At 47.4% G+C, this 27,488-nt stretch overlaps 1 protein-coding gene across 1 annotated transcript in view; it reads right to left on the reverse strand.

Annotated features, from left to right (window-relative positions):
• Nucleotides 1-2,648: 2,648 nt before the first annotated feature.
• Nucleotides 2,649-27,488, reverse strand: part of ERCC6L2 (ERCC excision repair 6 like 2) — a 1,215,137-nt gene continuing 1,190,297 nt past the window's right edge. Inside the window, exon 22 of the mRNA XM_078675691.1 lies at nucleotides 2,649-4,427. Coding sequence (XP_078531817.1) covers nucleotides 3,473-4,427 — 955 coding nt within the window. The 3' untranslated portion in view covers nucleotides 2,649-3,472. The remainder of the gene's footprint in view (nucleotides 4,428-27,488) is intronic.

Here is a 27,488-nt window from a genome sequence, read left to right on the forward strand (position 1 = left end):
ACTTTAATCATTACTTTAATCAGAGAAGGTGAGTTTGACTGGCTACATCACTAGTGTCAAACATTGACTGTCATTTTACTTTATAATGATACTAGCAGCCCGTCCTGACGTTGTCCGGGTATGAAATCGAATGTGTGTAATGTGTGTATTTGGCAAGGGCAATTTATTTTTAAATCACGCGGTAGACAACATTTTTTGTTTCATCAGAATAGGGACGGAGAAGGGCCAGCTGCAGCCCTGGTTGATGTTAGCAGGCGCGTGTAATTGGTGTAGTGATCCGCCGCCTGAGCCGGGCTACTGCCCTGGTTGATGTTAGCAGGCGCGTGTAATGTCGTTGAATGAGAGAGTTATCAGCCGCGGGTAAATCCGTTTAATGAGAGAGTTCAGTGACAGCGAGTAGGAGAGGCTGCAGTAATTGTCCCCGCAGACACACTCATTTGCGTGTTCCCCCGCTTGAGGCCCAGATGCAGGCCTGTTTGATGTTAGCAGGCGCGTGTTCCCCCGCTTGAGGCCCAGCTGCAGACCTGGTTGATGTTATTAGGTGCGTGTAATTAGTGTACTGATCCGCCGCCTAAGCCCGGCTAGAGCCCTGGTTGATGGTAGAAGGCGTGTCTAATTTCGTTCAGTAACAGCGCGCAGGAGAGGCTGCAGTAATGTTACTTACCAGGCCTCCAGCTGAACGCGTTTGTCATGCCACCAGCACACGGCCACAGCAGACGATCTTCTGATTAATGTACGACCCACATGGCATGATGGGCTGAATGTAGCACACGCCCCCAGCGTTTCTCACGCCCCCAGCGTGCCCCTTGATGCGGCGCAATTGCGTTCACATGGCATGAAGGCCGGACACACGCTCCCAGCGTTTCTCACGCCCCCAGGGTGCCCCTTGATGCTGCGCAGCAACGTAATTGGCGCTTGTATGTACGACCCACATGGCATGAAGGGCGGACACACGCCCCCAGCGTATGTCACGCCCCCAGCACACGCCCCCAGCCCACGATCCCCCAGCCCACGCCCACAGTACAACGCAGCCACGCCCACAAGGGACTACTTTGCTGGCACGGTTCTTTTACCTTTTAAATGTATATGGTGTCCTACGGTACAACTGTATGATTGTGATGAACACCACTGTTTCTTGAAATGTTAATAAAAACAATTAAAAAAAAATGTATATGGTGGCCGTCTGCATAGCCTATGTCCTTCTGCTGCAACTGCCCTTTCCAACGCTGTATTGGGTATTGTGATTGGTGCTGTGGTTACTGAGATTACCCGCCTCGAAGGTTTGGTCTCTCTCTTTATAATATTAGTATGGATATGGATCATCTTCCGAGAGAAACCTTGTAGAATAAAAAAAAGTAAGTTAATAACAGTAAGCTAAGCAATTGTGAAGGAAATATGTGTAAAATACATTCCAACAAGACTGGGCTCCACTCAGTGCCTACCAGTCTTTTTGTCACTGCACAGAGCATGGTCAACAACAGCAAGCTGATACCCAGGGAAGGCAGATGAAGCCCCACTTTTTGAAATTTCATTTATGAATGTTATCCAAGATTGTTTTTCAGGATAAAGGATGAGTTAACGTATGGACAGCAGCTGTGGCTGACAAACAATAGGTTTCGGATTTTGTTAAATATTTTCCCAAATTTGCTTTCTACTCTTCCAGTGAGATTCTCACCCAATACAGATCATGGCAAGAACAAAGACGGTAGCGAAACTGTTAGTAAGAAAAGCAAATAGGTTTTCACTAAGCAAGACATCTCTATGCAACATAGGCAAGTTAAATGTATGTGATCTGTTCTTAAAACTGCTTTGGGTTCTCAAGTTGAAAACATTAATTTCCAACGTATCTTCCTGCTATTCTAAATTCGAGGTGATAGGATACATTACAATCTGGATTAAAATAAAATAGTGTATCCAAAAATGTAGGTTTCATGCCAATTCAGTTTTTGTATGGCTCAACCAAACGTACTATGTGGATAGCATATGAACACTTTATAGTGAGTCATTTCAAGTTTACGGGCTGCCAAAACATTAAGGTGGATATAGCGGCAGCCTCATGTTCACTAGCCCTTTGAGGGCCAGCAGATATATTTGCAGTTTTTCTACTGCTCTGGTGGGTCATTTTTACCAAAAGGTGCCTTTGGCAACAATGTAATGACACGTCACGCAGCCCACTCTACATTGTATCAATGAAATAAACTCCCAAAGCTGTGTTTTATTTCTGTGAAGGTAAAAAAGCAACATCCCTGATGATGTCATAGTTGGCTCCCAGATCATGAGGTCACTGATGATTTTTTACTGTGTGACATGAATGCATGGTAGACCTCGGCAGGAAGAATCCACCTTGGAAGTCCTGTCCTAAAGAGGACGGCCTTTGACGCACCTTTTAGGATTGCCCAGTGGACGATGGGCTGCCAATGAGTGGTTCCTGAAGATGGTCATATGAGGCAAAACGGCGTGCCCTTGATGTGGAACAATTTACCAGTTTACGGTGGAAATCGCGCATCCAGCAGACTCTAATTGGAAAACACTGGTGATTAAAGATACAAAATGGCTGGATAACAGTTCGCACTTTTTGAAAAGTATTGCCATCTCTGCCCTGCAGCTCTAAAAATGTTTCTACATAAAGCAAATGCAGATGCGGTGTGTGGATTCAAGTTGTTTTTTCATTTATAAAAACAAAGCTAAAACAGGCAGATGCATGTTTTCGTTATACAAAACAATATCTCCAACGGTGGAAACCACCAGTCCGACATTATCCAATATTAAGTACAATTATCAAAAGTAAACAGTTAATGCATCTATTATACAGTAGAGGTAGCAATATGGAACCTTTCAAGCATCAATAAATGATTTTGTAATCTGAAACAAAATACATAATGAAATAACTTAGTTTTGCTTTGATTATAGTGACAATTCAGTAAAATAATTTAAATCAAGGGCTATTTTTAAAAGGCTAAAACAAACAAAAAGAAAACTACAATTCTAATGTTTCTAACCGTGTCCATTATTTAAATAGCATTAATGGAACCAAACACAGGATTATTTCCAAATCAAATTAAGAAAACCATTCCCGTACAAGAACAAACACTGTGAGTAGCATACATCCTTGAACATCTCAGATGCAGCCTTGTAGCTGGAGGGTTTAAAAAGCTTTCTGATTAATTGGAAATAAAAGTGAAATGCACACACTGTGCTAAATTGGGCCCCGTGATTAGTTAAACTCTGGTATTTGCTTCGTTCTTTTGCAAATCTAGGCATTTTCTCACATCTGTTCATACCAAAGAGGACATTCCCATTCACAAATTAAAATTAGAAGGGAATAAAATCTGACTAAAGTTATCAATTACTCGAGTCATCTCGAACAATTTAAAAATAATCCTTGTCAGGTAATCCATATGTAACCATTCTGTATCTGTGCTGGCTAGTGCTTCCAAACCAGCGTACGTGATTCTATGACTTCTGCATTACATTAATTGCCAGCTAGACCTTGATCTTCATCATCCCTGGGGTCATATTTTTTCCATAAAAAGTTCTCATTCTTTTTCCAAAGAGAAGTATCCCACTCTTCTTTCTTTTGTGGCACAGTGAGACTTGCTCGTTCACAAACTTCCTCTACTACAGAGAGATCAGTGAGCTTGCTAAGACTCTCATCATTTTGTTCATTGAGTATATCCCAGAAATCCTTTGGTTTGGATTTAGCTTTAACTGCTGATGGCTTTGAGTGCAGCAGCCTTAACGAGGTTGTGTGGCTGCTTCTAGGACTCCTGAAGAGATCATCAAGAATGGCAGTGTCTCCAATTAAGTCTGTAATTACATCTCTCTCAGCAACTTGGCCACCAGCCTTTTTTCCAGCAATTTCCTGCAATGATGGTCTTCTTGGAGAATCCATTTCTAATGTGTTTTCTGTGATCCTTCTTGAAGATGTCTCTTGCACTAACACCGGTGCGCAAATGGGGAGGGGTGATGCCATTAGCTCTTCTGATGTGTGCTCAATTTTCTGTCTGCTATTGTTTCTGGTACTCCTATTGGTCAATTGTCTTTCTTCAGGACTTATGTTATTTGTTTCTGAGTCATAAGACAGCTTAACTGTTTTTCTTTTTTGGTGCTTTCTGCTGTAGGAATTTTCAGTCCCACTAGAGGAGAGTTCTACAGATTGGTCAAGAGATCTCAATAAGGACTTTCTGTTATCAAATGTTGAACTTTTCATTATTGATTTGTGTGCCTGTTCCTCTGCTTTCCCAAAATCAATGGTAGGCTTGACTGGAAATTGAACAGAAAAAATGTCTTTAAGCTCAGCCCACTGAGATGTATAAAAATCTCTCAGCATTTGCTGTCGATCCTCAGACCTGGCTCCAACAATCTGCTCTGCAAATTCTTCATTAGAGTTCCTATGAAAGTGGGACACCATCTCTTCAAACTGCTTCCTGCAAGTACAAGGATTTTGATACTATTACAAACGGAAGACTTATTGAAACATATTACTTCTAACTTCGCATCTTTCTCACATGAAGCTACTAAAGGAACTTCAAACAATTTTTAAATGTATTACAACTGTGAGACAAAAAAGTCATGATTTAAGTTTAAACACGCTAGTCAATTTACAATAGGAGCATGTTGGAAGAAAGACTACTGAGCAGAAATATTTAACTAATTTATGATGTTCTGGAGTATTTCAACATGAAATCAATAATCATTTGTACTACTCCACGACGAAAATTGTTACCACCATGCTACATCACAAATACCTTGTTCCCTCCAAAGAACAAGAATGTTACAACAGATTAAAAGGAAGGCAGAAAATAACTTTAGACCTCTACAATTTCTGGGTCCTGGTAAATGTCGGGCACCAGACAAAAGAATGCCAATAACGCGTATGGCCGGAGTACTACAAATACAGGATGGAGCACAAAGCTCCATTACTGCTGCTTTGTACCCTAAATTTGACCCAGTTTGTGTGGAAGAGCATGAGGTAACCATTATGTGAAAGAGACCGCCATGCCACCCCCTTACTTTGTTTAATCCCCTCAGATTCTTCTAGCAAATGGACTCAGCACCACCCCTCTCCTCTTTAAAACATTTGCCCCAGGAAGTTACAGATTATGGTATGGGAGTATGGTAAGAAGCAGGTAAATGGAAGATGAAGTAGAGTGTGGACTGGTGGTAATACACAAACATGCATTGGAGTGGTTCAACTGGCTTTGCCAATATCTGTGTGCATGAGCATTCAAAGATAGATGCTAGACGTGAGCACAAATCGTAAGCCATTTTTTAATGATTGTTTAAAACTTTCTCATTCCTTTTTGTTTCAAGATGGCTGATGCACTGAAAGCGCACTTTGGATCGGCAACATATCCAGCCAATGAAGAAGAAGGCTGACTCATAGCCCCATGTTCTATAGTATGGTGGGAGGAAGCAAAATGTAAATGACACTACAGCAGACCAATGGATGAAAAGGGCTTACTAACTGAAGCCCTTCGAGGTATGTAAATATATATGTATGTATGTTTAAATATTTTCTTTTTTAAAATACAACGTTTTGGCTATCACCAGAGCACACAGCAGCAAGATGCTGTGGGCCTTCTATGCAGTATAGTAATCCAGCTATTTCTAGACATTCCAAAAAACACCAACTCTAGAAAAACAGCATGCTCTTAAGCAAGGAAGGTTGAGAAAAGAAGAGATTTCAGTGAAACAAGTCGAATTTGATTTACCATATGCAACATGTCAGTCATCACTATTTTTTTCACCACTGACAAATGTCAGTAAAAGGAGGCAACATCTCCGAAAGCTCACAAAGTATATAGACCAGTGCTCTAACTTTATTGCCTCATATAAGATCAGAAGGGGTCTGGATTGGAAACTAGAAGACGGGGTTGGAACGTAACGTAGGACAACATAAGTTCTACTTTCAGGTTATGGACATATCTTTTGGGCCAGCCTGAGTAGTGCAAGGATATAAGGTGCTCACAGGCACTAAGCATGTGTCTGGGAACATTTCTGATTGTTTTGTCAACGGGGCTAATTACAATCTTTCCTTGGCAAGCGAGAGGTAAGTAGCAATATTCCTCTAGATATATGTATTAAAAGTTCATGAGCTAATTATTTATAGAAGTTTGTCTTGTATTGAATTATTTACAAGATTGTAAAGCAGTGGTTCTGTGAAGATCTGAGTCTGCCATTGGTGCCATTCCGAACCAGTGTCTTCAATGTCTCACTGTATGAAATTGGTTTATTAGTTGAGGGGTGTGGAAGCCCTACTCAGGCAACAACTGTAATCCTTGTCAGGGTGAACCACAAAAGTCACAACATTTTTATTTATTTATATTTTATTTTATTTAAAGAGTTTTATATAGCGCTGGTTAGACCCGAAGGTATCAGAGCGCTTTACATGAGAATCAACAATGTAACAGAACAAATTCAACAATTACACAATACATCAAAAAATAGGCAATTCAATTAGGAGGGGAGAGAAAGGAGAGAAAAGTAGTGGAGGGGGAGGTGAGAGAGGGAGGATAAGGGAAGAGACAATAAGGAGAGACGAAAAGAAGTCTGTCTAAAGACCGACTGGGTAGGTGATGACCAAGGAGGGAATCTAAGGCACATCTCCCCTATAGCTAAACCAAGTAGCTCCATCGGGCATCAGAAAAAATAGTTCAGGCTCAATACATTGGGAGAGGAGAGAAGGAGAGACATAAAATAGAGGGCGGATGCGGAGGAGACGACTTAGAGGCAATGAGTAAAGTATGCATGCAGCACCCAAACTGCAATAAAGTGAAAACACAAGAAAAATCCCACACAAATTAAACAGTACATTTGAATTTTAAAAAATGACACCTAAACTAATTGAATCCCATCAGTAGAACCAGAGGTATGAATTTTTTAAGTTTTTATTAAAATCTAGCAGGTATCTGGTTGCTGGAGACCCAAGGGCAAAATAAAAAATTAAGGCTGGCTGCCATGCAGCGCGGGTGGGAGACACGGGGTGGTTTGGGATCTGGTCTTGGCTTACTTTTAGACTTACAAGAAATTTCAAGAAAAAGTTCTGGAGAAAGTCTAGTCTCAGAGGGGCAATGCAGCATGCTGCAGCCAAGATGAGGCCGCCGACGATGGGGAGCCAATGGACGAAGTCATGGAGAACCCCTCGATCATGGTGGGAAAAGCTCAGGGCAGGAAAAGCTGGATATTCAGGCCAAGGAAATTGTCGAGCCCGGTGAAGATTTCTACCTTTGGACTTGTACGTTTTTCTAGAGCTCGGATTTGCCAAGCGGGACAAGGCTGAAAGTTGTGGCCGAAGAGGGCTTGACGCAGCTAGATACCGCAGCTGGGAGGCCCCACTGAAGAGGAATTACTGCTGCAAAGTCAATCCCACCAGTAATGCACCTTCAGCGGATCACCTTGCATGTAGGTCTAGGTATCCTATTGGCTCTCAGAGCAGTTTTGGATGAAAAATATTCTAGTCACAGATTTTGGATACTGGTACGAGGAAGCCACTCCAGCACCACACACAGGATCCAGGACCAAAAGGGCACAATGCTTGGGGGTTAGGACTCACTCCAGCAGGGTTAAGGACTCAGAATCTCGCTATGTTCCTGTAGCTCCCACAGGAGGCCAGTAAACTAGCCCTTGTAGTCCCTCTGGTGGCTCTGAGTTCAAGGAGCAGGTCCAGTCCTCTTTGTTTAGACAGTAGGGCAGCAAAGCAGTTCTTTCGGCAGCAGGGTAGTCCTTCTGATGAACATTCCAAAGGTCCAGGAGTGTACTGAAAAGAAGTGCTGGGGTCCAATATTTATATCTGTAGTCAGCCTTTGTGTGTGTGTGTGTGGGGGGGGGGACCTTTTCCTACCCCACCGTCTGGTTCTGGAAAGTTCTTACCTTCTCCTGTCAAAGCTCAAAAACAGTCTGGAGTGGAGGCTAGTGTCAAGTTCCTTTGCGTGTACTGGAGGCAAGCCCGTAGAAGTGTAAGTGGGGCAGTGCACAGCTCCGCACCCAGCCATCCTGGCAGGATGGCCCATCTTACCCAAATCTTGTCTCCTTTGTGTCCCTGAGAGGAATACACAACCCCAACAACAGAGGTATTTACAGTCATGTGGCCCAGGATACTAGTAGAAGGCACAAATGATTAGGACAAGAAATGGCCAACTTTCTAAAAGTGGAATTAACAGAATTGTGACTTAAAATAAGACTTTACCATTAAAGAGGATTTTAAATTACAATTTGTGTTGAAACAGCATATCTCTCTCTGCTCCAAAATCCGATGTTAGCACTTATTAAATGTAATAAAGTAACCGACAATGGGAGAATCAAACACACACACCCAGTCAAAAGATCTGTGTTTCATCCATCACCGTTCTTTAGCCCACTCTGCCACCCCAGTTCAGTCATGGCCATATGCAAATCAGTCTGACCCTGTGCCTCATGGGAACAGTCCAGCCCGAACTGCCAAGCCATGCCTTCCCTGGACCGGAAACAAGCTTCCGAGGACCGGTTTCTGGCATTACAGCCGTCTCCAGCCTGGCTTGCTTGAATCCAGTGGCAAAGTGAGCAAGGGACTCACGTCTGAGCATACCCTGCCACACTTATGGCGGCCAAAGCGGTACAAAAGGGGGTGGTGATCGATGGAGCATCTGAACCAATCAAACACACACACCCAGTCAAAAGATCTGCGTTTAACCCATCACCGTTCTTTAGCCCACTCTGCTATTATGTTCCTAGGGGCAGGAGATGAGGGTCAACTGCCCGAGGACAAAAGAATGGTGACCATAGTGGTCATCCTCAAAAAAGCTAAACCTCATGACCTTTGTACCTCCTATAGGCCTATCTCCCTTTTAAATTTTGAGGCTAAGGTATTGGCCAAGATCATCGCGAATTGGTTGAGCCAGGTCATACAATCCCTAATTCACCCAGACCAATCTGGCCTTATGCCGCAAAGGAGAACCAGGCTTAACTTGCGTCCCCTCTATGGCATAATGCACAAGACCCAAACTCAACCAGATGTACCTGTAGCCCTCCTCTCATTGGATGCGAGGATGGCGTTCGACAGCATTGAATGGGCATACCTATTTGCTGTCTTGGATAAGGTAGGCCTTGGCCCAAACATGCAGAAGTGGATACGGCTACTATACACTGCTCCGATGACGCGAGTCAGTGTCAACTGGACCATATCCAGGGCCTTCGCGCTCCATAGGGGCACGTGACAGGGTGCCCACTGTCACGCTATTCACGCTAGAACCGTTGGCCACCTGGATACGAGGAGACTCGCTGGTGAGAGACATTGATATAGGGGGCCCGACAAACATTCCAAAGGCTTATTCATATAATACAGTCCTTTGGCTCATATTCGGGATACTGTATCAACTGGGACAAATCCCTAGTATTCACTCTCGCGGGTAATTCCTCAGTCTTAAAGTCGGCATGTTCAGAACAAGTGCAGAAAAATAGGTTCTAATACCTGGGTATACGGATAACAAAGTCAGAGGACGATTTCACGCAATTAAATTTGCCGGCGCAGTTAGACTACGAGATGACTTGACTTACTGAAGGGGGCTGCCTGTCTCCCTTATGGGCAGAGCTGTCCTCTTTAAAATGATGGTGCTCCCATGTTTACTCAATGCAGTCCAGAATACTCCATATCGGATACGGGAGACGTTCTTTCATGCAGTTGAATCCAAACAGCGTAAGTTATTATGAAGAGGTGGCAATCCTAGGATTGCGCTCAAGAAGCTCCAGAAAGAAGTGTATGAGGGAAGACTGGCAGGCATAGATATCAGGAAACATTATTGGGCCTCTCAACTTAATACTAACGGATGGGTCTCCTCACCGCTTAAGGAACCGGCATATAAGGTGGACAAATTGGCGATGAACAACAGAAGCAATCTTGCGGAGCTATATCGAAAGGGCCGGGGCAATGCACACCTCCCGACACACACATGAACGGTTCTTGACATATGGCATAAGGCAACAAAAATAATGGGCTGGGAGGCCAAACTCGCAGAGCAGACTCCTCTGTGGGAGGGAGATTGACTGAAATAATTGGAACGACTTTGGGGCTTCCAGAAATTGAGGCTAATAGGGATTAACACACTGAGAGATGTCTGGAAGGGAGGTATAATGATTGCATTCGCTACTCGGGGGGGGGGGGATTCCTTAGATACCGGCAACTGCGACATGCACTCCACTATCATCTGAAAGAAGGGACTGTGATACCGGAATACTCTTTGTTGGAGGACAGGCTCCTCCTAGACCCTATGATCGATAAAGCAATATCCCTCACATATAAAAAAACTTGGGAATAACTCCTCAGACTGCACGGGTCCCCTGAGGGAGGCCTGGGAATCCGATGTGGGGCTACAGGAGGACAACGATGGGGCGGAGGCCTTGCAGAGCCCCAGAGAAATAGCTATCAGTGCGCGCTTCAGGCTTGTTCAACTTCGCATTCTCCACAGATCGGTTGTCTCAAGAATGGTACTATTCTGTATTGGCAATTGTATGTCCAGACATTATGCGAGAGGATGAGGTGAGAGAGGGTCCTTCTTTCATATACTGTGGCTTTGACCCAGGATCCAAAGGTTCTGGAAGGGTCTGGCCCGCATAATGGAGACAGTGTGGGTGAAAGTGTCCTGCTGGAGTAAATATGGCACATTTTGGGAGTAACAGGAGAGATCACATGGCTCCAGTGGGCCAAGACCTGGGTTGCCAAGAGGAATATTGCCTGGGCATGGGGGGGGGCAGCAGAAGCCCCAACACTGGATTCACGGAACAGTGATATGTCTCTGTATGCTATGTTTCTGAAGCTTGTTCTTTTGTTCAATAAAAAGAATTTTAAAAAAAGACTTGTTTGCATATGGCTGGGTCTGAACTGGGGTGGTAAAGTGAGCTAAGAACAATAATGGATTCAACCCAGATCTGTGACTGGGGGTAAGTCTCTGAAAAGTTTCAGCGCTCCATCCATCATCTCTTTGTGCTTGCCAAGAGAAAGAATAAACAGAAGAACCTGAAAAAGAGGATCAGAAATGGGGTCAACCGGTTTTTCTGTACACAATGCCACACACTGGCCCCAATGGTAAGCTTATACTGTCTTGGTAGAGGGTCGCCTAGATGACATTATCAACCGTGTTGCTCAATCTCCATGCATGAAGAAGGTGCATTGACAGGTTTGAGTGGAGAACCTTCCCCTGTTGCTGCGACAGAGATTGTCCGGAAGGGGCAGTCTGATCGGAGGACCGATGGCCATGCTCAAAAGCTCAGGATACCAAACTCTCTGTGCCCAGTCATGTGCCACAAGGAAGACTTGGGTCTGGTTGTTCCTGCTCTTCTTGAGAACTATTGGCAGGAGTGGTATGGGTGGAAAGGCATACAGGAGGTCTGAGTTCCACTTGAGATGAAAAGTGTCCCCAAGCGAGATCCGCCTTGGAAACTCCAGCATGCAGAACAGCTGACATTGCGCGGTCTCGGCTGTGGCAAACAGATCTAACCAAGGTTCTAGTCATTGCTGAAAGAGACCTTGCGTCACCTTCAGCTGGAGATGCCATCCATGATCCTCTAGGCATCTTAGGATAAGTTTGTCCACCCTGGTGTTTAGAGAGCTAACCAGGTGTTGATCCACCAGGGAGATGCCCTGCTTTTCCAGCAATGTCCAGAGGCGCAGGCCTGTTGACAAAGATTCCCCGACCCCACCCTGCTGTGCTTGTTGCAGTACCACATGGTGGTGGTGTTGTCCGTGAACACCAGCACTAACCTTCACTTGATGGAGGGTGGAAAGGTTTTCAGAAGCCAGCCAGATCGCTCAGAGCTCCAATAGATTTATGTGGAGTTCGGATTCTGCCGGAGACCAGAGGCCTCTGACCTACACCTCTCTCAAATGGCTGCCCCATCACAGGAGTGACACATCTGTCACTACTGTCAGATGTGGCTGGGGAAGCGAGAAGGGTCTGCCACTGACCCAATCACGGTTTGTTAACCACCTTTGCAGTACCCTCTGAGATCTTGAGCATGTCGTAGAGATTCTCATGATGTGCGCGCACTGAAACTTTAGGTCCCATTGCAGATCCTGCATATGCCAGCGGGCATGTATCACAAGCACGATGAAGGAGGCCACAAGGCCCAGTCGCTTCAAAATCAATCAAGGATAGAGGCTGAAACATCGGTTTCATAGCCTGAATATACTGGACTCGCCGTTTGAGAGGATAAGCCAAAGACTGCACCATGTCCAGTACAGCTCTGATGAAATGAAGCATCTGAGAGAGTCAAGTGTGACTTCGGCACATTGCTAATGAACCCCAGAGAGTGCTGGGGGTCCGCTGTAGTTTGGAGGTGGGAGACAACTTCCAGGGGCGAGCTCAACTTCAACAGGCAGTCGTTGAGATAGGGGAAGACTGCCACCCTTGATCTCAGCAAATGAGCTGCAACCACCGCCATCATCTTGGTGAACACCCGAAGGGAGCTGGTAAGGCCAAAAGAGAGCACAGCAAACTAAAAGTGCTCGTAGCCCACCATAAAATGCAGGTAACACCTTTGGGCGTTCAGGCAGGATGGGAATGTGGAAGTATGCACCCTGCAAGTCTAATGCTACCACCCAGTCTACAGGGAGGAGAGCAGACAGGACTTCTGTGAGCATTTTGAACTTCTCTTTTTTCAGGAAGCAATTGAGAGGGTGGAGGACTAGGATAGGACAAAGAACTACCTCCTTTTTGGGCAGCAGAAAGTAGCCAGAATAACAACCACAACCTACTTTTGGCATCAGCACCCTCTCTATGGCCCTCTTGACCAAAAGACTCAGCACTTTCTGGCGGAGTAAGAAGAGATAGTTCTCCATCAGTTTGTCGCAAGTGAGGGGCATAAGCGGAGGGGTAGTGACAAAGGAGAGAGAGTAGTCCCTTTTGACAATCTGGAGAACCCAGCAGTCAGATGTTATCGACATCCAGTGGTGCAGGTGATGGCATATCCTGCCACCCACTTGTTACCCATGATGGTCAGTGGTCAAACCAAAGAGGTTTGGAGGGTGCAGCTGCCGGAGGGTGGAGGACTGACCTTGCCTCTGGCTGCCCGACCCACAGGATCTGTGGGTATTGGGTCCTCAGTGAAGAGGAGTCTGGTGAGCTTGCACGCCATGGTGGCTGGGTGGGTAGAGACGTGGCTAGAAGCCCCTTTCGTGGCCACAAAAGGAGCAAAAGGTGGACTGGGGTTGGCGAGGGGCCATGGAAAGGCCCAACGTCCTAGACATAGCACTGCTATCCCCGAAACGCTCCAGTGCTGAGCCCGCCTTGTCTCCGAAGAGACGGAAAACCTCAAATGGCATGTCCATAAGTGAAAATTGGACATCCCCTGAAAAGCCAGTTGTGGCACCGTAAGGCCACCAACAAAGAAACCGATCTACCTAGCGAATTGGTCGTGTCCAGCCCACATCTGATCATGAACTTAACTGTGTCCCTCCCGTCTACCATAGCTTGGAGAATATGGCCTAGGCCTCTTCAGGCATCCCAAAGTGAATGGGAGTAACGGCCCAAATGGCACGCTGTGTTCACAGACGGCAGTGCCAGGCTGGCGGGAGAAAACATTCTCTTGCTCAAGGTATCCAGCTGTTTGGATTCCCTATCCGGTGGGGTGGTAGGGTATGCACCAAAATTGGAGGCTTGGACCACCAAGATCTCTGGAGTAGGGTGTTGGTTGAGGAAACTGGGGTCGCCTGGGGCAGGACAATGGAGGCGGGTAATTGTCCTGTTCACAGGAGCCCTTTTGTCAAGCTTGGACCAGACTGCAAGCAGGATGTCCGTAAGGGCTTTATTAAATGTGAGATGCGGTTCTGAGGGGCTAACTCCCAGTTGAAGCACCTCTGTCAAGAGGTTCGTCTTGACTGCCACAGTGGACAGCTGATGGTACAGCATCTCAGGTGTATCACCACCATTGCAAATAAGACTCCCTTGTCCCCAGGCACGGTAGGAGGAGAGACCAAACCAGTAACTGAGGAGGTGTTTAGCACACTGGAATCCGCCAAATCCTCATACCAGTCAATTGGGGTCTAGCAGCTAGTATTATTCAGGGTCCTGTGGCCTCTCCTAATCTTCCTCAGGGCCTAGCCCGGAGGGATAGGGCTCAGTCTCCGGCCTAGAAGGAATGACTCTAGCTAGAGTCAGCGATGGGTAACACGCCGGAATTGGCGATGGGCAACGCGCCGGAGTCGGCGAGTGGGACCGGTGGTGTCAGGAGTGTCTACAACGGGACCGCCAGGTAAGTCTAGGTGGCTCGACCAGCGCCGGTCTAGATACGTCCGTTGATCCAAGGGGCCTGGCTGGCGCCAAGGGCCGACCTGCTGGTAGGGCGCCAGGAGGGATCTCTCCCAAAACTGTGGGGCCCAAAGGTGCTCCAGTGGGGATGGGCCATCTAAATATGAGGTGCATTACCTCATAAAACTGTTGAAGTTGGGTGGGGGTCGTCCCTGCTCCTGAAAACTTAGGGAGGCACAGAGACGGCCCAATCGCAGAGACGGCCCAGGCGCAGGTTGAACCACGGTGCCAGGCCTCGAGTGACGACGCTCCCTCGTCTTGTCGGATGACTATGAAGGACGTCGTGAAGTCGAAGACTTCTTATTCTTTTTCTTTTCGTGGGACTTATCGCAGTGTGACAACTTCAAGTGCCACGAAGATAGATCGCTCCGTGATCCTGGGATCTTTCTCTTGACCGGGATCGAGACCATCGCGCCGTTGTATGTTGAGCGGCAAGGAAGTTGAGGGATTGCTCCATCAAAGCCTTGGGGTGCATGGCGCAACTATCAACACAGGTCTTGACACTGTGGCCGCTCTCAAAACACCAGAGACAGACGAGGGGCAGTTCTGTCACTGACATTTGTCAGTGATAATAAACCCCAGTGAGTGAAGACTGCCTGAGACAAGCCTGCCTTCAGATTCCAGTCCGCGAGATAGTTGAGGTAGGGGAAGACTGGCACCCGACCTCTAAAGATGAGCTGCAACCATCGCCATCACCTTCATGAACACCTGAGGAGCGCTGGTGAGGCCGAAGGGGAGCACAGCAAGCTGAAAGTGCCCTTGGCCCACTGTGAACAGGCCTATTGGCCTATAGGACAGGTCCTGCAAGTCCAATGCTACCATTCAGCCTCCAAGGTCTAGGACAGACAATACCTGAGCCAAGGTGAGTATTCATTTATCTTTCTCTAGAAAGGCGTTGAGAGGGTGCAGATCTAGGATAGGATGAAGCACACCATCTGTTTTTTGGCACCAGAAAATAGTAGGGATAGCAACCACAACCTACTTATGACACTGGCACCCTCTCGTAGGTTCCTTAACACCTTGGCTGCTTGAGATATTCCCCTACTGTGCTGAACCATAATAGAAATGGGTGTGGTCATGACGAGCTCAGCTCATCATGAGCACACAAGCACTGTGCCTCATGACGAGCTGAGCTCGTCATGTGCACCGAAGGGGTTAAGCCAAAAAGAGCCTGCACTTCCTGATGGAGCAAGGAGGTATGGCCCTCATTCTTGGAATGGTGGAACAGGTGGAAGAGTTTCACCAATGGGGGGGTGCACCTCTTCCACACAATCTGAAGCACCAACTTGTTAGAAGTACTAGAAAACGATTGGGGGCAGGTGGTGCCTGATTCTGCCACCAACAGGATGGCTGTGTGGGATGGATGGTATACTAAAGGGTCTTGGAGACTTGTGGCTGCCTGAGGGCAGAGGGACTGGACAGCTTGCTGGGCCTGGTTATTGCATGTCAGCCTTATCACCAAACAGGCAAGAACCATCAAAAGGCAAGTCAATGAGTGAAGCCTGGACATCCCCCAAAAACCCAGTAGACTGCAACCAGGCATGGCAATCACAACCATCCATGAGGGCTTGGGTGGGGATGGCACACTCTCTTCAGGAAGCATGGGAGGCAGCTGTGCTACTGAGTCCCACAAGGCAAGGTAGTAACAGCCCAAGAGGAATGCAGTGTTCACCGACCGCAAGGCTAGGCTGGTGGAAGAAAAGATGCACTTCCCAAAGATGTCCAGTCTTGTAGATTCCCTGTTCCGTGGAGTGAGATGGGAATGCATTTGGGTTGACCTTAGAGGTAGATGCCTGCACTACCATGCTCTTAGGGGAGGGGTGTTGGGAAAGGAAGCCTGGGTATCCTCGGGCGGGACTATAGCGTTGGGCAATCATGCCATGTACAGGAGCTCCTCTGCAAGGTATGATCCATGCCCCCCTGGAGAACGGTTATGAGGGCTTCAGTAAAAGCGAGTAAGGGCTCAACCAAGCCTGTTCCTAGTTCAAGCATCTTGGTGAAGAAGTAGGTCATGACTTCGACTGCCGGTAACTCCATGTCAAAGACCTCAACTGCCCCGTGTATCATGGTGGCAAGGCCTCTGAAACCGGGCCCGGAGGGAAAATCATGCCAGAGAGTGAGGAAGTGTCAGCATCAATCGTCTCTAGAATAGACTACGGCAACGCCTTATACATCGGCCTCCCCCAGAAACTTATACTGCAGGTGGTACTGAATGACGCAGACAGATTGATTTTTAGGCTGCCTAGAAGGAATCATGCCACCCCTCTGCTGTGCAAGTTGCACTGGCTCCCATAAAGCAAAGAGCAATATTTAAGGGCCCTTCCACTGTACAATACCGCATCCAAAGGGGGCAGAGCGTTCTCTGTCCTACTCCCATAACGATGGTACCTTCGCAAGGAACCCGCACTCCTCCCCTTCAGAAAACATCTCAAAATGGTCCTGTTTAGGGAGGCTTTGGACACAGTTTAATCCCCTTTCCCTGCGATGTTATGTAACCGTTCTAACGACCTCTGGCCCTCTCTCTAAATCACTGAGAGACCTGGCGGTGATTACGCGCTATACAAAAAAGAACTAACATAACATAACTTAAGATAACTGCCATCACCCAGCTCAACATGCCACTTCTTAGTTGGACAGGGCCCTCCTCTAAAGGATCAAAGACTTCCTCCACATCAACCCCAGCAAGGAAAGAGCTATCAAGTGGCGAGAAGTCCAGGGGTTGGTAGGGTGAGGATGGCGCTGACAAAGACTGTGAACGGCATCGGTCGGCGCTGAGTCATCAGGGATACGGATGGGATCTTTGTTGTTGACTGGCGCTGAAATGGAGGGAGCTGCGGTGGAAGAAGGCAGATGTGTCTACGTCAGATTGTATCAAGGGGTGGGACCAGAGGGCCCAGCTGGCAACGGGGACAGGATTGGCGGCAGTAACCCAGCCAGGATACTTTGCGGCTCTGTTGGGCCTGGAGACAAGTGCATGGCTGGGTAAAATTCTTTGAGTTGGGCGGGCACTGCTCTGGCTTCAAGAAACTCTACGTGGCACGGAGTGGGCGCTGACACTTGCTCCGCAGGTGGAGTGTGGGAGCGAGGAATTGAAGCATGTCGTTTGCAGGGCGAAATAGAAGAACGCCTCAACTTCTTTTTCTTGTGCTTCTTCAACTTGAAAAAACAAATTTTTGTCCACGAAGAGAATCGTCTGCCGGAAGGGCTGCATCAGTGGCCCTGAAAACAGGACCGGGACCAAGAACTGCACAGAGTCTTCTGCCGTGCAGCCAGGAGCTTCATCACCTGATTGCAAAAAGCCCTGGGGTGCATAGACTTGCACTCAGTGCAGGCCTTGGATCCATGACTCGACCCAGGCACCAGAGACTGACCAAGTGGGGATCGGGCACAGACATCTGCCTGTGACATTCTCCACAAGGCTTAAAACTAGTTGATTTAGAACAGACATGCCCTTATCAATCACTCAATTAACATTTGTATAGCACAGCAATGTCGTCCCTATGGGTATTTGGGCACTGAGGGTGCGAGGTCTCGGTCAAAAAGTCAAGTGTTAAGCTTCTCTCTGAAGTCCACCAGCGAGGGTGCTGTCGAAGGTGGAGAGGCAGGTCATTCCAGGTCTTGGCAATGATGAAGGAAAAGGAGGGGCCCGCTACAACGCATGTGGGGTGTGAGCAAGGGCTTGAGAGGAGCAGCGCAGGTATCTTGCGGGCTGATGGAAGTAAAGTTGGTGGTTGATGTAGGGTGGTCCTTGATCGTGTAGGGCCCTGTATGCATGTGTGAGGATCTTGAACTGACATCTCTTCTAAATGGAGAGCCAGTGTAGGTTTCCTTTTTTGGTTTCTGTTTCCGAGGTAGGGGATGATGTGGGTTCATTTGGCAAGGTTCAGGATGAGTCTGTCTGCAGCATTCTGTATAATCTGGAACCTTCTGAGAAACTAGGTGGAGATGCTGGCATAGAGTGCGTTGCCATAGTCGAGGCGGCTGGTGATGAGGGCCTGAGTGATGGTCTTTCTGGTGTTGACTAGGATCCATCTGAAGAATCTGCGGAGTGTGCGAAGAGCGTGGAAGCAGGAGGAGGCGACTGCGTTGACTTGTCATTTCATGGTCATTTTGCTGTCAAGGATGATATCTAGGTTGAGTGCATGGTCTGTTGGCGTAGGTGTGGGTCCGAGTTCTTCCGGGCACGAGTTGTGGTCCCATATGTATGTGTAGTTCCCGAGGATCAGTATTCCTTTTTTGCCGGACTTAAGTTTAAAGCAATTGGCTGTTATCTAGTTTGCTGCGTTGGTCATGGCGGCACAGAAGTTTGTTCTGGTGGTGGAGGGGTCTTCGGTGAGAAAGAGGACAAGCTGAGATTCGTCTGCATAGGAAATTATGTTGAGGCTGTGGGATCAGAAAAAGTTTGAGAGGGGGTCATATAAGTGTTGAACAAAGTGGGGCTGAGGGATCCTTAGAGTACATCCCAAATTATGTTCTTGGGTTCGGAGGTGAAGGGAGGCAGTCGGATGCTCTGGGTACATCCTGTAAGGAAGGAGGCAAACCACTTAAGGGCGTTTTGTTGTATGCCAATGTTGTAGAGTCTGTTGATGATGATGGGAGGCTGTGGTGGGATACGGTGCTGAACGCAGCGAGAGGTCGAAGAGGATCAGGGCTACAGTCTCCCTGAAGTAGAGGAGGGTTCTGATGTTGTCTGTGGCAGTAATCAGCGCAGTCTCCGTGCTGTGGTTGGCATGGAATCCTGATTGGGAGGCATCCAGCAGATGGTCCTGTTCCGGGTGTTCATGAGTTGTTGGTTGATGGCCTTCTAGAGTACTTTGGCAGGATAAGGGAGGAAGGAGATTGGTTGACATTTTTTTAGTTCGCTGGGGTCGGCAGAGGGTTTCTTTAGGATGGGTCTGACCTCTGTGTGTTTCCAACTGTTCAGGAAGACTGCTGTGGTGATGGAGGTATTAATAATGCTGGTGAGTTCCGTGCTTTAAAAGCCAGTGGAGGCAGGAGTCGGTGGGTGTTCCAAAGTGGATGGATGACATTATGGCCGTGGTGGTCTGTGTGGTGAGTGGAGACTGTGGTGATAATTTTACACAGCAGTGTGCTGGTAGGCCAAGGGAGCTGAGGTTGAGAGCAGTGGGTTGGGGGTCGAAGTTGTTGTAGATGGTGGTAATCTTGCTCTGCATGTAGTCCGAGACGGTGTCAAAGAGTTCTTGGGAGGTGTGGATTGTGTTCTCTGTGGCTGCCGGGTTGAAGATTTCCTTCACTATTTTGAATAGTTCTTTTGTGTGTTTGATTGTTGTGTCGATGCAGGCTGTGATGGCTGCTCTCTTGGCTGGCGCAGGTGGCAGTTTCTGAGGGCTGCTTTGCGAGCGGCTCCTTCAGAGGGGTTCCTTGTTGAGTGCCATTGTTTCTCGAGTCGGTAGCAGTTGCACTTGGTGGTTCTGAACTTTGGGGTGTATTAGCTGGTTTGCTTTAAGGTTTTGTTGGTTTTTGCAGGTTTCATCGGAGCGACTCTGTCGGCGCATTTGGTGATCCATGTGGAGAAGTTTTGGACAGCTTGTCCTAGGTCTGATGAAGCTTTGGGTTGGGTGGTGCTGAGGGCCTGAGTCCACTGTGTCTCTTTTACCTTGCCTCAGTTGCGGTGGGAGAGCTGCAATGCTTGGTGAAGGTGTGCTGAGCGCCAGAGATGGTGAAGTGAACGATGGCGTGGTCGGACCAAGTGAGTTCTGTGGCGTGGCTGAATTTAAATCTGTTGCGGGAGGTGAAAATGTGGTCGAGTTTGTGGCCGACTTTGTGCGTGGCTTCGGTGACTAGTTGGGTGAGTCAGATATTGTTCAGGTTCTCCATCATCGACATGGAAATTGAGGTCTCCAAGTGTGATGTAGTTGTAGGAGTTGATGGCTACGGGGACAAAGAGGTTGAAGATGGCATCGCAGAATGTCGGTCGAATCCCAAGGAGTCTGTGTACAAGGGTGCCTCTAATCGCTATCTTGACGTCAGTCTGTAGTTGGAAGTTGAGGTGTTTCATGGGTGGTGTGTGATCATCGTTGGTTGAATATGATGGTGATGCCTCCGTCATGTTTGTCGATCTGGTCTTGGTGTATCATCTTATAACCATCGGGTGTTGCGGTGGCGATGTTGGGATATGTGGAGGGGCTGAACCATGTTTCGTGATGAAGGCACCATTAGGGTAGAGGGTGGTGATGGTGCCCCAGATGAACATGGCATGTTTGCAGAGGGATCGGGCACTGAGAAAGATGCATCAAAGTGGTTCTGGATTGTTTGTGGTCTTCTGGGCGGATGTTGTGCAGAATCCTGTGTGAATTGGCAGTCCTGTATTGCAGGAGAAGCGGCAGTGGCGGCAAGTGAAGGGCCCATTAACTGCTCAGTGAGGAGGTGCAGCATTTATTAATTTGGTGTCTGGGGTCTAGGGCCAGGAACTTCCATGGGGTGTAGCGAAGGGTGGTGGGATGGTCAAGGATCCTGTTTCTGAGTGCAGTACAGGCGTGGTCAAGGTGCAGATAGGCTTGCTTTTGGCAAGCCTGCTGCACGGCCATGCTGCAGCCTCCATTAAGTAGTCCTGGGAGGGACGCTTGGGAGGCTGGAAAAATGGCGCAGGTGGCTCTGGTCCTGGAGTCCCTCGGGCACAGGAACCTTGGAGGGTGAGCCTAGGGTACAGGAGAATAAGTGGACTGACAAGGCTGGCTGGTGAGTCTGACTGTCAAGGCAGGGGCAGCCTGGCAGCAGCTGGAGGACGGAGGCGACTAGCAGCAAGGGAAGCTGGCGAGGAACTGCTCAATGGGAGGGGCATTAGGGAGGCGGATGACAGGTAGTGGGAAAAACAGATTAAGAAAAACAGAAATGGTGAGTTGCTCTGGTCGTTGAGTCCTTCAGGCACCGGAACCCTGGGGGCTGAACCCAAGGCACAGGAGCCTGGGTGGACTGACAAGGCTGGATGGTGAGGCTGACTGTCAAGGTTGGGGCAGCCTGGTGACTAGCAACATGGGGGGCTGGCGAGGACCTGCTGAATAGGGCCGTGCTGCAGCCTCCATTAAGTAGGTCCGGTTGGGGCGCTGGGGAGGCGTGAAGCGGGTAGTGGGAAAAACCAATTGGGAAACACAGAAATGGCGAGTGGCACTGATCCTGGAGTCCCTCAGCCATAGGAACCTCGGGTTTGCGCCTACGGCACAGGAGCCTGGGCGAGCTAACAAGCCTGGCTGGTGAGGCTGACTCTCAAGTCAGGCAGCAGCTGGAGTGACTAGCAGCAAGGGGAGCTAGCGAGGAAATTGGGAGTAATACCATGACAAAGTGCCTGCAAAAAGTCAACAAAAGAGGTAAAAAAATGGTAGCTCTCCAGAGAAGGGAACTGATGTCAGCATGCCAGGATGTTGCTTATATGGGCGCCACATAGTCACTTCGCGCAGGGTTACTGTTCAAGAATTTTCAGTACCAGACTAATGCCATGGGACTATTCTAAAGTGAGAAATATGAGGTTCGAAGGCTCTTCTTGCAAAGAAACATTGGCACCACTATTACTATCTTGGAAAATGGCCTTGGAGCTCACTTTAGTCCAAAAAGAAGAAAAATGTTTCTTTGCCAACTTTGAATCTCAGAAAGATCCTGTGACTTGCACAAAATGGTACAACAATGTATGTATATTCCAAATCTAGAGCACACATTCAATCACTCTGCTGCCGATTAGGGGAAATTTGATGAAGATCCAGAATCCTGAACTTTTCCACTTTTGACCCATTTGTTTGCTCTTTTCAAATCCAAAATGGGTCTCAAATTATGTTTTCAACCGATGTTCTTGATAAATAAGTAACAGAAATAAACTCCAACGTTCCATTGGTGTTTTGGTACTGGCTCTACTACTCCTTTCTATAAGAGCTTCAAGGTCTCTATAATTAGCCGATCCAGCGTTGCTGGATTTAAGGGCATTGGTGGAACAGGAGACAGTGTTCTGGAAACACGACTTTTGTACCTGTTCTGCACCATATCTAGCACTCACTTGTCTTTACTGTCATGCAAGGAGATGTTTGGAAATACCCTAGCCCACTGGGGTGCTCACCGGTGGTGGCAAAATGATAGAGTCAGTTGTTTAGGTGGAGCCTTTCCTAGGGAGACGAAAGGCTGTTGCCTACTACCTCTTGGACAGGAAGTCTTATGCTTCTGGAACGACTGCTTCTGTTGCTGTGTTTGCTCCATTTGCTGTTTCCTCCAGTAAGGAATGTGGGAATACTGTTTGCCCTTCCCATAGGGAAGAAACTGAATTTATGGGAATTCTTTTCTTCTCTCTAAACCCCCAGATTCCAAAGTCTCAGCCTCACACTTAATCTTTTGGAGCTCTTCATCACTTTGTGAGCCTGTAAGCCAAACTCAGATGACTTGTTGACGGGCAATTCTATCATGTTCTGTTGAGCCTGCAGAGGTAAAGATGTCAACTTCAGCCAAGGGGTAGATCTATCACATATCCCATGGTAAAAAAACTCCCAGTGCCATATCTGCAGTGTCTCTTTCTACTCCATGCATTCCTTAATAATTTCCGTAAAGTCTTTGCTCTCAGTAGACATTCTATAGACTGACTCATAGTGTCCCAATGAGACTAGTCATATCAGCTGATCAAAGCCAAAGAAATGGCTGCTTTAGTAATGTCACCGGATGACTGGCAGATCTTCTTGCCAAAGACATCCCATCTCCTGCTCTCCCTTATAGAAGCATTCAAAGATGTTAACGCGTTGTATTTCTTTTTCGCAGCAGCAACAACAAAGAAATCAGCCAGTGCTTCTTTCTTCAGAAACGTCAGATCTAATTCCACATTTCTAAATTCTTTCTCCACTCACCTTGACTGCTTGAACAGAGAATGGGAAATGAATGTCTCAATAGGATGAGCTTGAAACTTCATTGGGGTAGTCTCAAAGAAAATAGAAGTAATGACATCTAAAGCGGAGGTCTGTAAGTTTTACGTCTTTGCCACCTCATTAGAAAGGACAAAGAAGTCGACATGAACATCTATTGGAGACATCCTAGAAGAAATGGACTAGGAAGATGCTACTGAAAATGCTCTCCAACCATAAGACGAAAAAGCAGAACTCAAATAAAGAGGGAATGTTCTGTTCTAGTGAATCCTCCTTTGGCTGTGAGAATTGTGATGTATGCGTTCAGCGATATGATCTATACCATACTCCTTTTATCTCTTACAAGAAAGCCCAGATGTAGATCCATCTCTGGAGTCTTGCTGATGTCCTTCTCTACACCCGACTCCTGTTGGTGTGGTGCAAGAACAGGCACCGAAATCTCAGAGGAAGGTTGCTGAGGAGGCTGGACCTTCTGTGGAGAGGTTAGCACTGCATGAAAATAAAGTTGCTATCACCGTACCCTGACAAAAATACTACCACATCAGAGGTCTTGGTGTATCATCTTATAACCATCGGGTGTTGCGGTGGCGATGTTGGGATATGTGGAGGGGCTGAGCCATGTTTCGTGAGGAAGGCACCATTAGGGTAGAGGGTGGTGATGGTGCCCCAGATGAACATGGCATGTTTGCAGAGGGATCGGGCACTGAGAAAGATGCATCAAAGTGGTTCTGGGTTGTTTGTGGTCTTCTGGGCGGATGTTGTGCAGAATCCTGTGTGAATTGGCAGTCCTGTATTGCAGGAGAAGCGGCAGTGGCGGCAAGTGAAGGGCCCATTAACTGCTCAGTGAGGAGGTGCAGCATTTATTAATTTGGTGTCTGGGGTCTAGGGCCAGGAACTTCCATGGGGTGTAGCGAAGGGTGGTGGGATGGTCAAGGATCCTGTTTCTGAGTGCAGTACAGGCGTGGTCAAGGTGCAGATAGGCTTGCTTTTGGCAAGCCTGCTGCACGGCCATGCTGCAGCCTCCATTAAGTAGTCCTGGGAGGGACGCTTGGGAGGCTGGAAAAATGGCGCAGGTGGCTCTGGTCCTGGAGTCCCTCGGGCACAGGAACCTTGGAGGGTGAGCCTAGGGTACAGGAGAATAAGTGGACTGACAAGGCTGGCTGGTGAGTCTGACTGTCAAGGCAGGGGCAGCCTGGCAGCAGCTGGAGGACGGAGGCGACTAGCAGCAAGGGAAGCTGGCGAGGAACTGCTCAATGGGAGGGGCATTAGGGAGGCGGATGACAGGTAGTGGGAAAAACAGATTAGGAAAAACAGAAATGGTGAGTTGCTCTGGTCGTTGAGTCCTTCAGGCACCGGAACCCTGGGGGCTGAACCCAAGGCACAGGGGCCTGGGTGGACTGACAAGGCTGGATGGTGAGGCTGACTGTCAAGGTTGGGGAAGCCTGGTGACTAGCAACAAGGGGGGCTGGCGAGGACCTGCTGAATAGGGACGTGCTGCAGCCTCCATTAAGTAGGTCCGGGTGGGGCGCTGGGGAGGCGTGAAGCGGGTAGTGGGAAAAACCAATTGGGAAACACAGAAATGGCGAGTGGCACTGATCCTGGAGTCCCTCAGACAGAGGAACCTCGGGTTTGTGCCTACGGCACAGGAGCCTGGGTGAGCTAACAAGCCTGGCTGGTGAGGCTGACTCTCAAGTCAGGCAGCAGCTGGAGTGCGGAGGTGACTAGCAGCAAGGGGAGCTAGCGAGGAAATTGGGAGTAATACCATGACAAAGTGCCTGCAAAAAGTCAACAAAAGAGGAAAAAAAATGGTAGCTCTCCAGAGAAGGGAACTGATGTCAGCATGCCAGGATGTTGCTTATATGGACGCCACAAAGTCACTTCGCGCAGGGTTACTGTTCAAGAATTTTCAGTTCCAGACTAGTGCCATGGGACTATTCTAAAGTGAGAAATATGAGGTTCGAAGGCTCTTCTTGCAAAGAAACATTGGCACCACTATTACTATCTTGGAAAATGGCCTTGGAGCTCACTTTAGTCCAAAAAGAAGAAAAATGTTTCTTTGCCAACTTTGAATCTCAGAAAGATCCTGTGACTTGCACAAAATGGTACAACAATGTATGTATATTCCAAATCTAGAGCACACATTCAATCCCTCTGCTGACGATTAGGGGAAATTTGATGAAGATCCAGAATCCTGAACTTTTCCACTTTTGACCCATTTGTTTGCTCTTTTCAAATCCAAAATGGGTCTCAAATTATGTTTTCGACCGATGTTCTTGATAAATAAGTAACAGAAATAAACTCCAACGTTCCATTGGTGTTTTGGTACTGGCTCTACTGCTCCTTTCTATAAGAGCTTCAAGGTCTCTATAATTAGCCGATCCAGCGTTGCTGGATTTGAGGCCATTGGTGGAACAGGAGACAGTGTTCTGGAAACACGACTTTTGTACCTGTTCTGCACCATATCTAGCACTCACTTGTATTTACTGTCATGCAAGGAGATGTTTGGAAATACCCTAGCCCACTGGGGTGCTCACCGGTGGTGGCAAAATGATAGAGTCAGTTGTTTAGGTAGAGCCTTTCCTAGGGAGACGAAAGGCTGTTGCCTGCTACCTCTTGGACAGGAAGTCTTATGCTTCTGGAACGACTGCTGCTGTTGCTGTTTTTGCTCCATTTGCTGTTTCCTCCAGTAAGGAATGTGGGAATACTGTTTGCCCTTCCCATAGGGAAGAAACTGAATTCATGGGAATTCTTTTCTTCTCTCTAAACCCCCAGATTCCAAAGTCTCAGCCTCACACTTAATCTTTTGGAGCTCTTCATCACTTTGTGAGCCTATAGGCCAAACTCAGATGACTTGTTGACGGGCAATTCTATCATGTTCTGTTGAGCCTGCAGAAGTAAAGATGTCAACTTCAGCCAAGGGGTATGTCTATCACATATCCCATGGTAAAAAAACTCCCAGTGCCATATCTGCAGTGTCTCTTTCTACTCCATGTATTCCTTAATAATTTCCGTAAAGTCTTTGCTCTCAGTAGACATTCTATAGACTGACTCATAGTGTCCCAAAGAGACTAGTCATATCAGCTGATCAAAGCCAAAGAAATGGCTGCTTTAGTAATGTCACCGGATGACTGGCAGATATTCCTGCCAAAGACATCCCATTTCCTGCTCTCCCTTATAGAAGCATTCAAAGATGTCAACGCGTTGTATTTCTTTTTCGCAGCAGCAACAACAAAGAAATCAGCCAGTGCTTCTTTCTTCAGAAACGTCAGATCTAATTCCACATTTCTAAATTCTTTCTCCACTCACCTTGACTGCTTGAACAGAGAATGGGGAAATGAATGTCTCAATAGGATGAGCTTGAAACTTCATTGGGGTAGTCTCAAAGAAAATAGAAGTAATGACATCTAAAGCGGAGGTCTGTAAGTTTTACGTCTTTGCCACCTCATTAGAAAGGACAAAGAAGTCGACAAGAACATCTATTGGAGACATCCTAGAAGAAATGGACTAGGAAGATGCTACTGAAAATGCTCTCCAACCATAAGACGAAAAAGCAGAACCCAAATAAAGAGGGAATGTTCTGTTCTAGTGAATCCTCCTTTGGCTGTGAGAATCGTGATGTATGCGTTCCGCGATATGATCTATACCATACACCTTTTATCTCTTACAAGAAAGCCCAGATGTAGATCCATCTCTGGAGTCTTGCTGATGTCCGTCTCTACACTCGACTCCTGTTGGTGTGGTGCAAGAACAGGCACCGAAATCTCAGAGGAAGGTTGCTGAGGAGGCTGGACCTTCTGTGGAGAGGTTAGCACTGCATGAAAATAAAGTTGCTATCACCGTACCCTGACAAAAATACTACCACATCAGAGGATTCTGTTGGAGAATTCAATGATGTAGCAGCTCTCTTTTTGGGCTTCTGGGCATATGATAGCACAGTCTTAGCTGAAAAAGGAGAAATCCTAAGAGACGAGGAGCCTTCCAGTGTTGAAGTAGTCCTTGGCATCAACAGGTGCCTCGATGTCAACATGTGTGATGGTCTCAACGTTAACCTTCTCAGCTCTTCAACATCGAAAGTGATCAAAAGTACCAGTGACGATCAGTTGCTTTCCACTCACACTATGAAGCAGAAGCAGTCTCCAGGGAAAATGACAGGTGGAAAAGTGGCTTCTCTTCCCAGCTATAGAAGTGGACGCACTAGGGAAAACTCTGTTCCCATTACTCCTTTTCTATGCCCTGAGGCAAACCCCTTTCTAGGACGGACATGTGCTGAGGAATGCCATAGTCTTTGATGGAGTGAGAGTCAGGAAGATATATCACCCAAATGTAATGCTCTTCATTACTCAACATCTTTCTCCCCACA

This window comes from Lissotriton helveticus, chromosome 2_1 (genome assembly GCF_964261635.1).
Source record: "Lissotriton helveticus chromosome 2_1, aLisHel1.1, whole genome shotgun sequence".
NCBI lineage: Eukaryota > Metazoa > Chordata > Amphibia > Caudata > Salamandridae > Lissotriton > Lissotriton helveticus.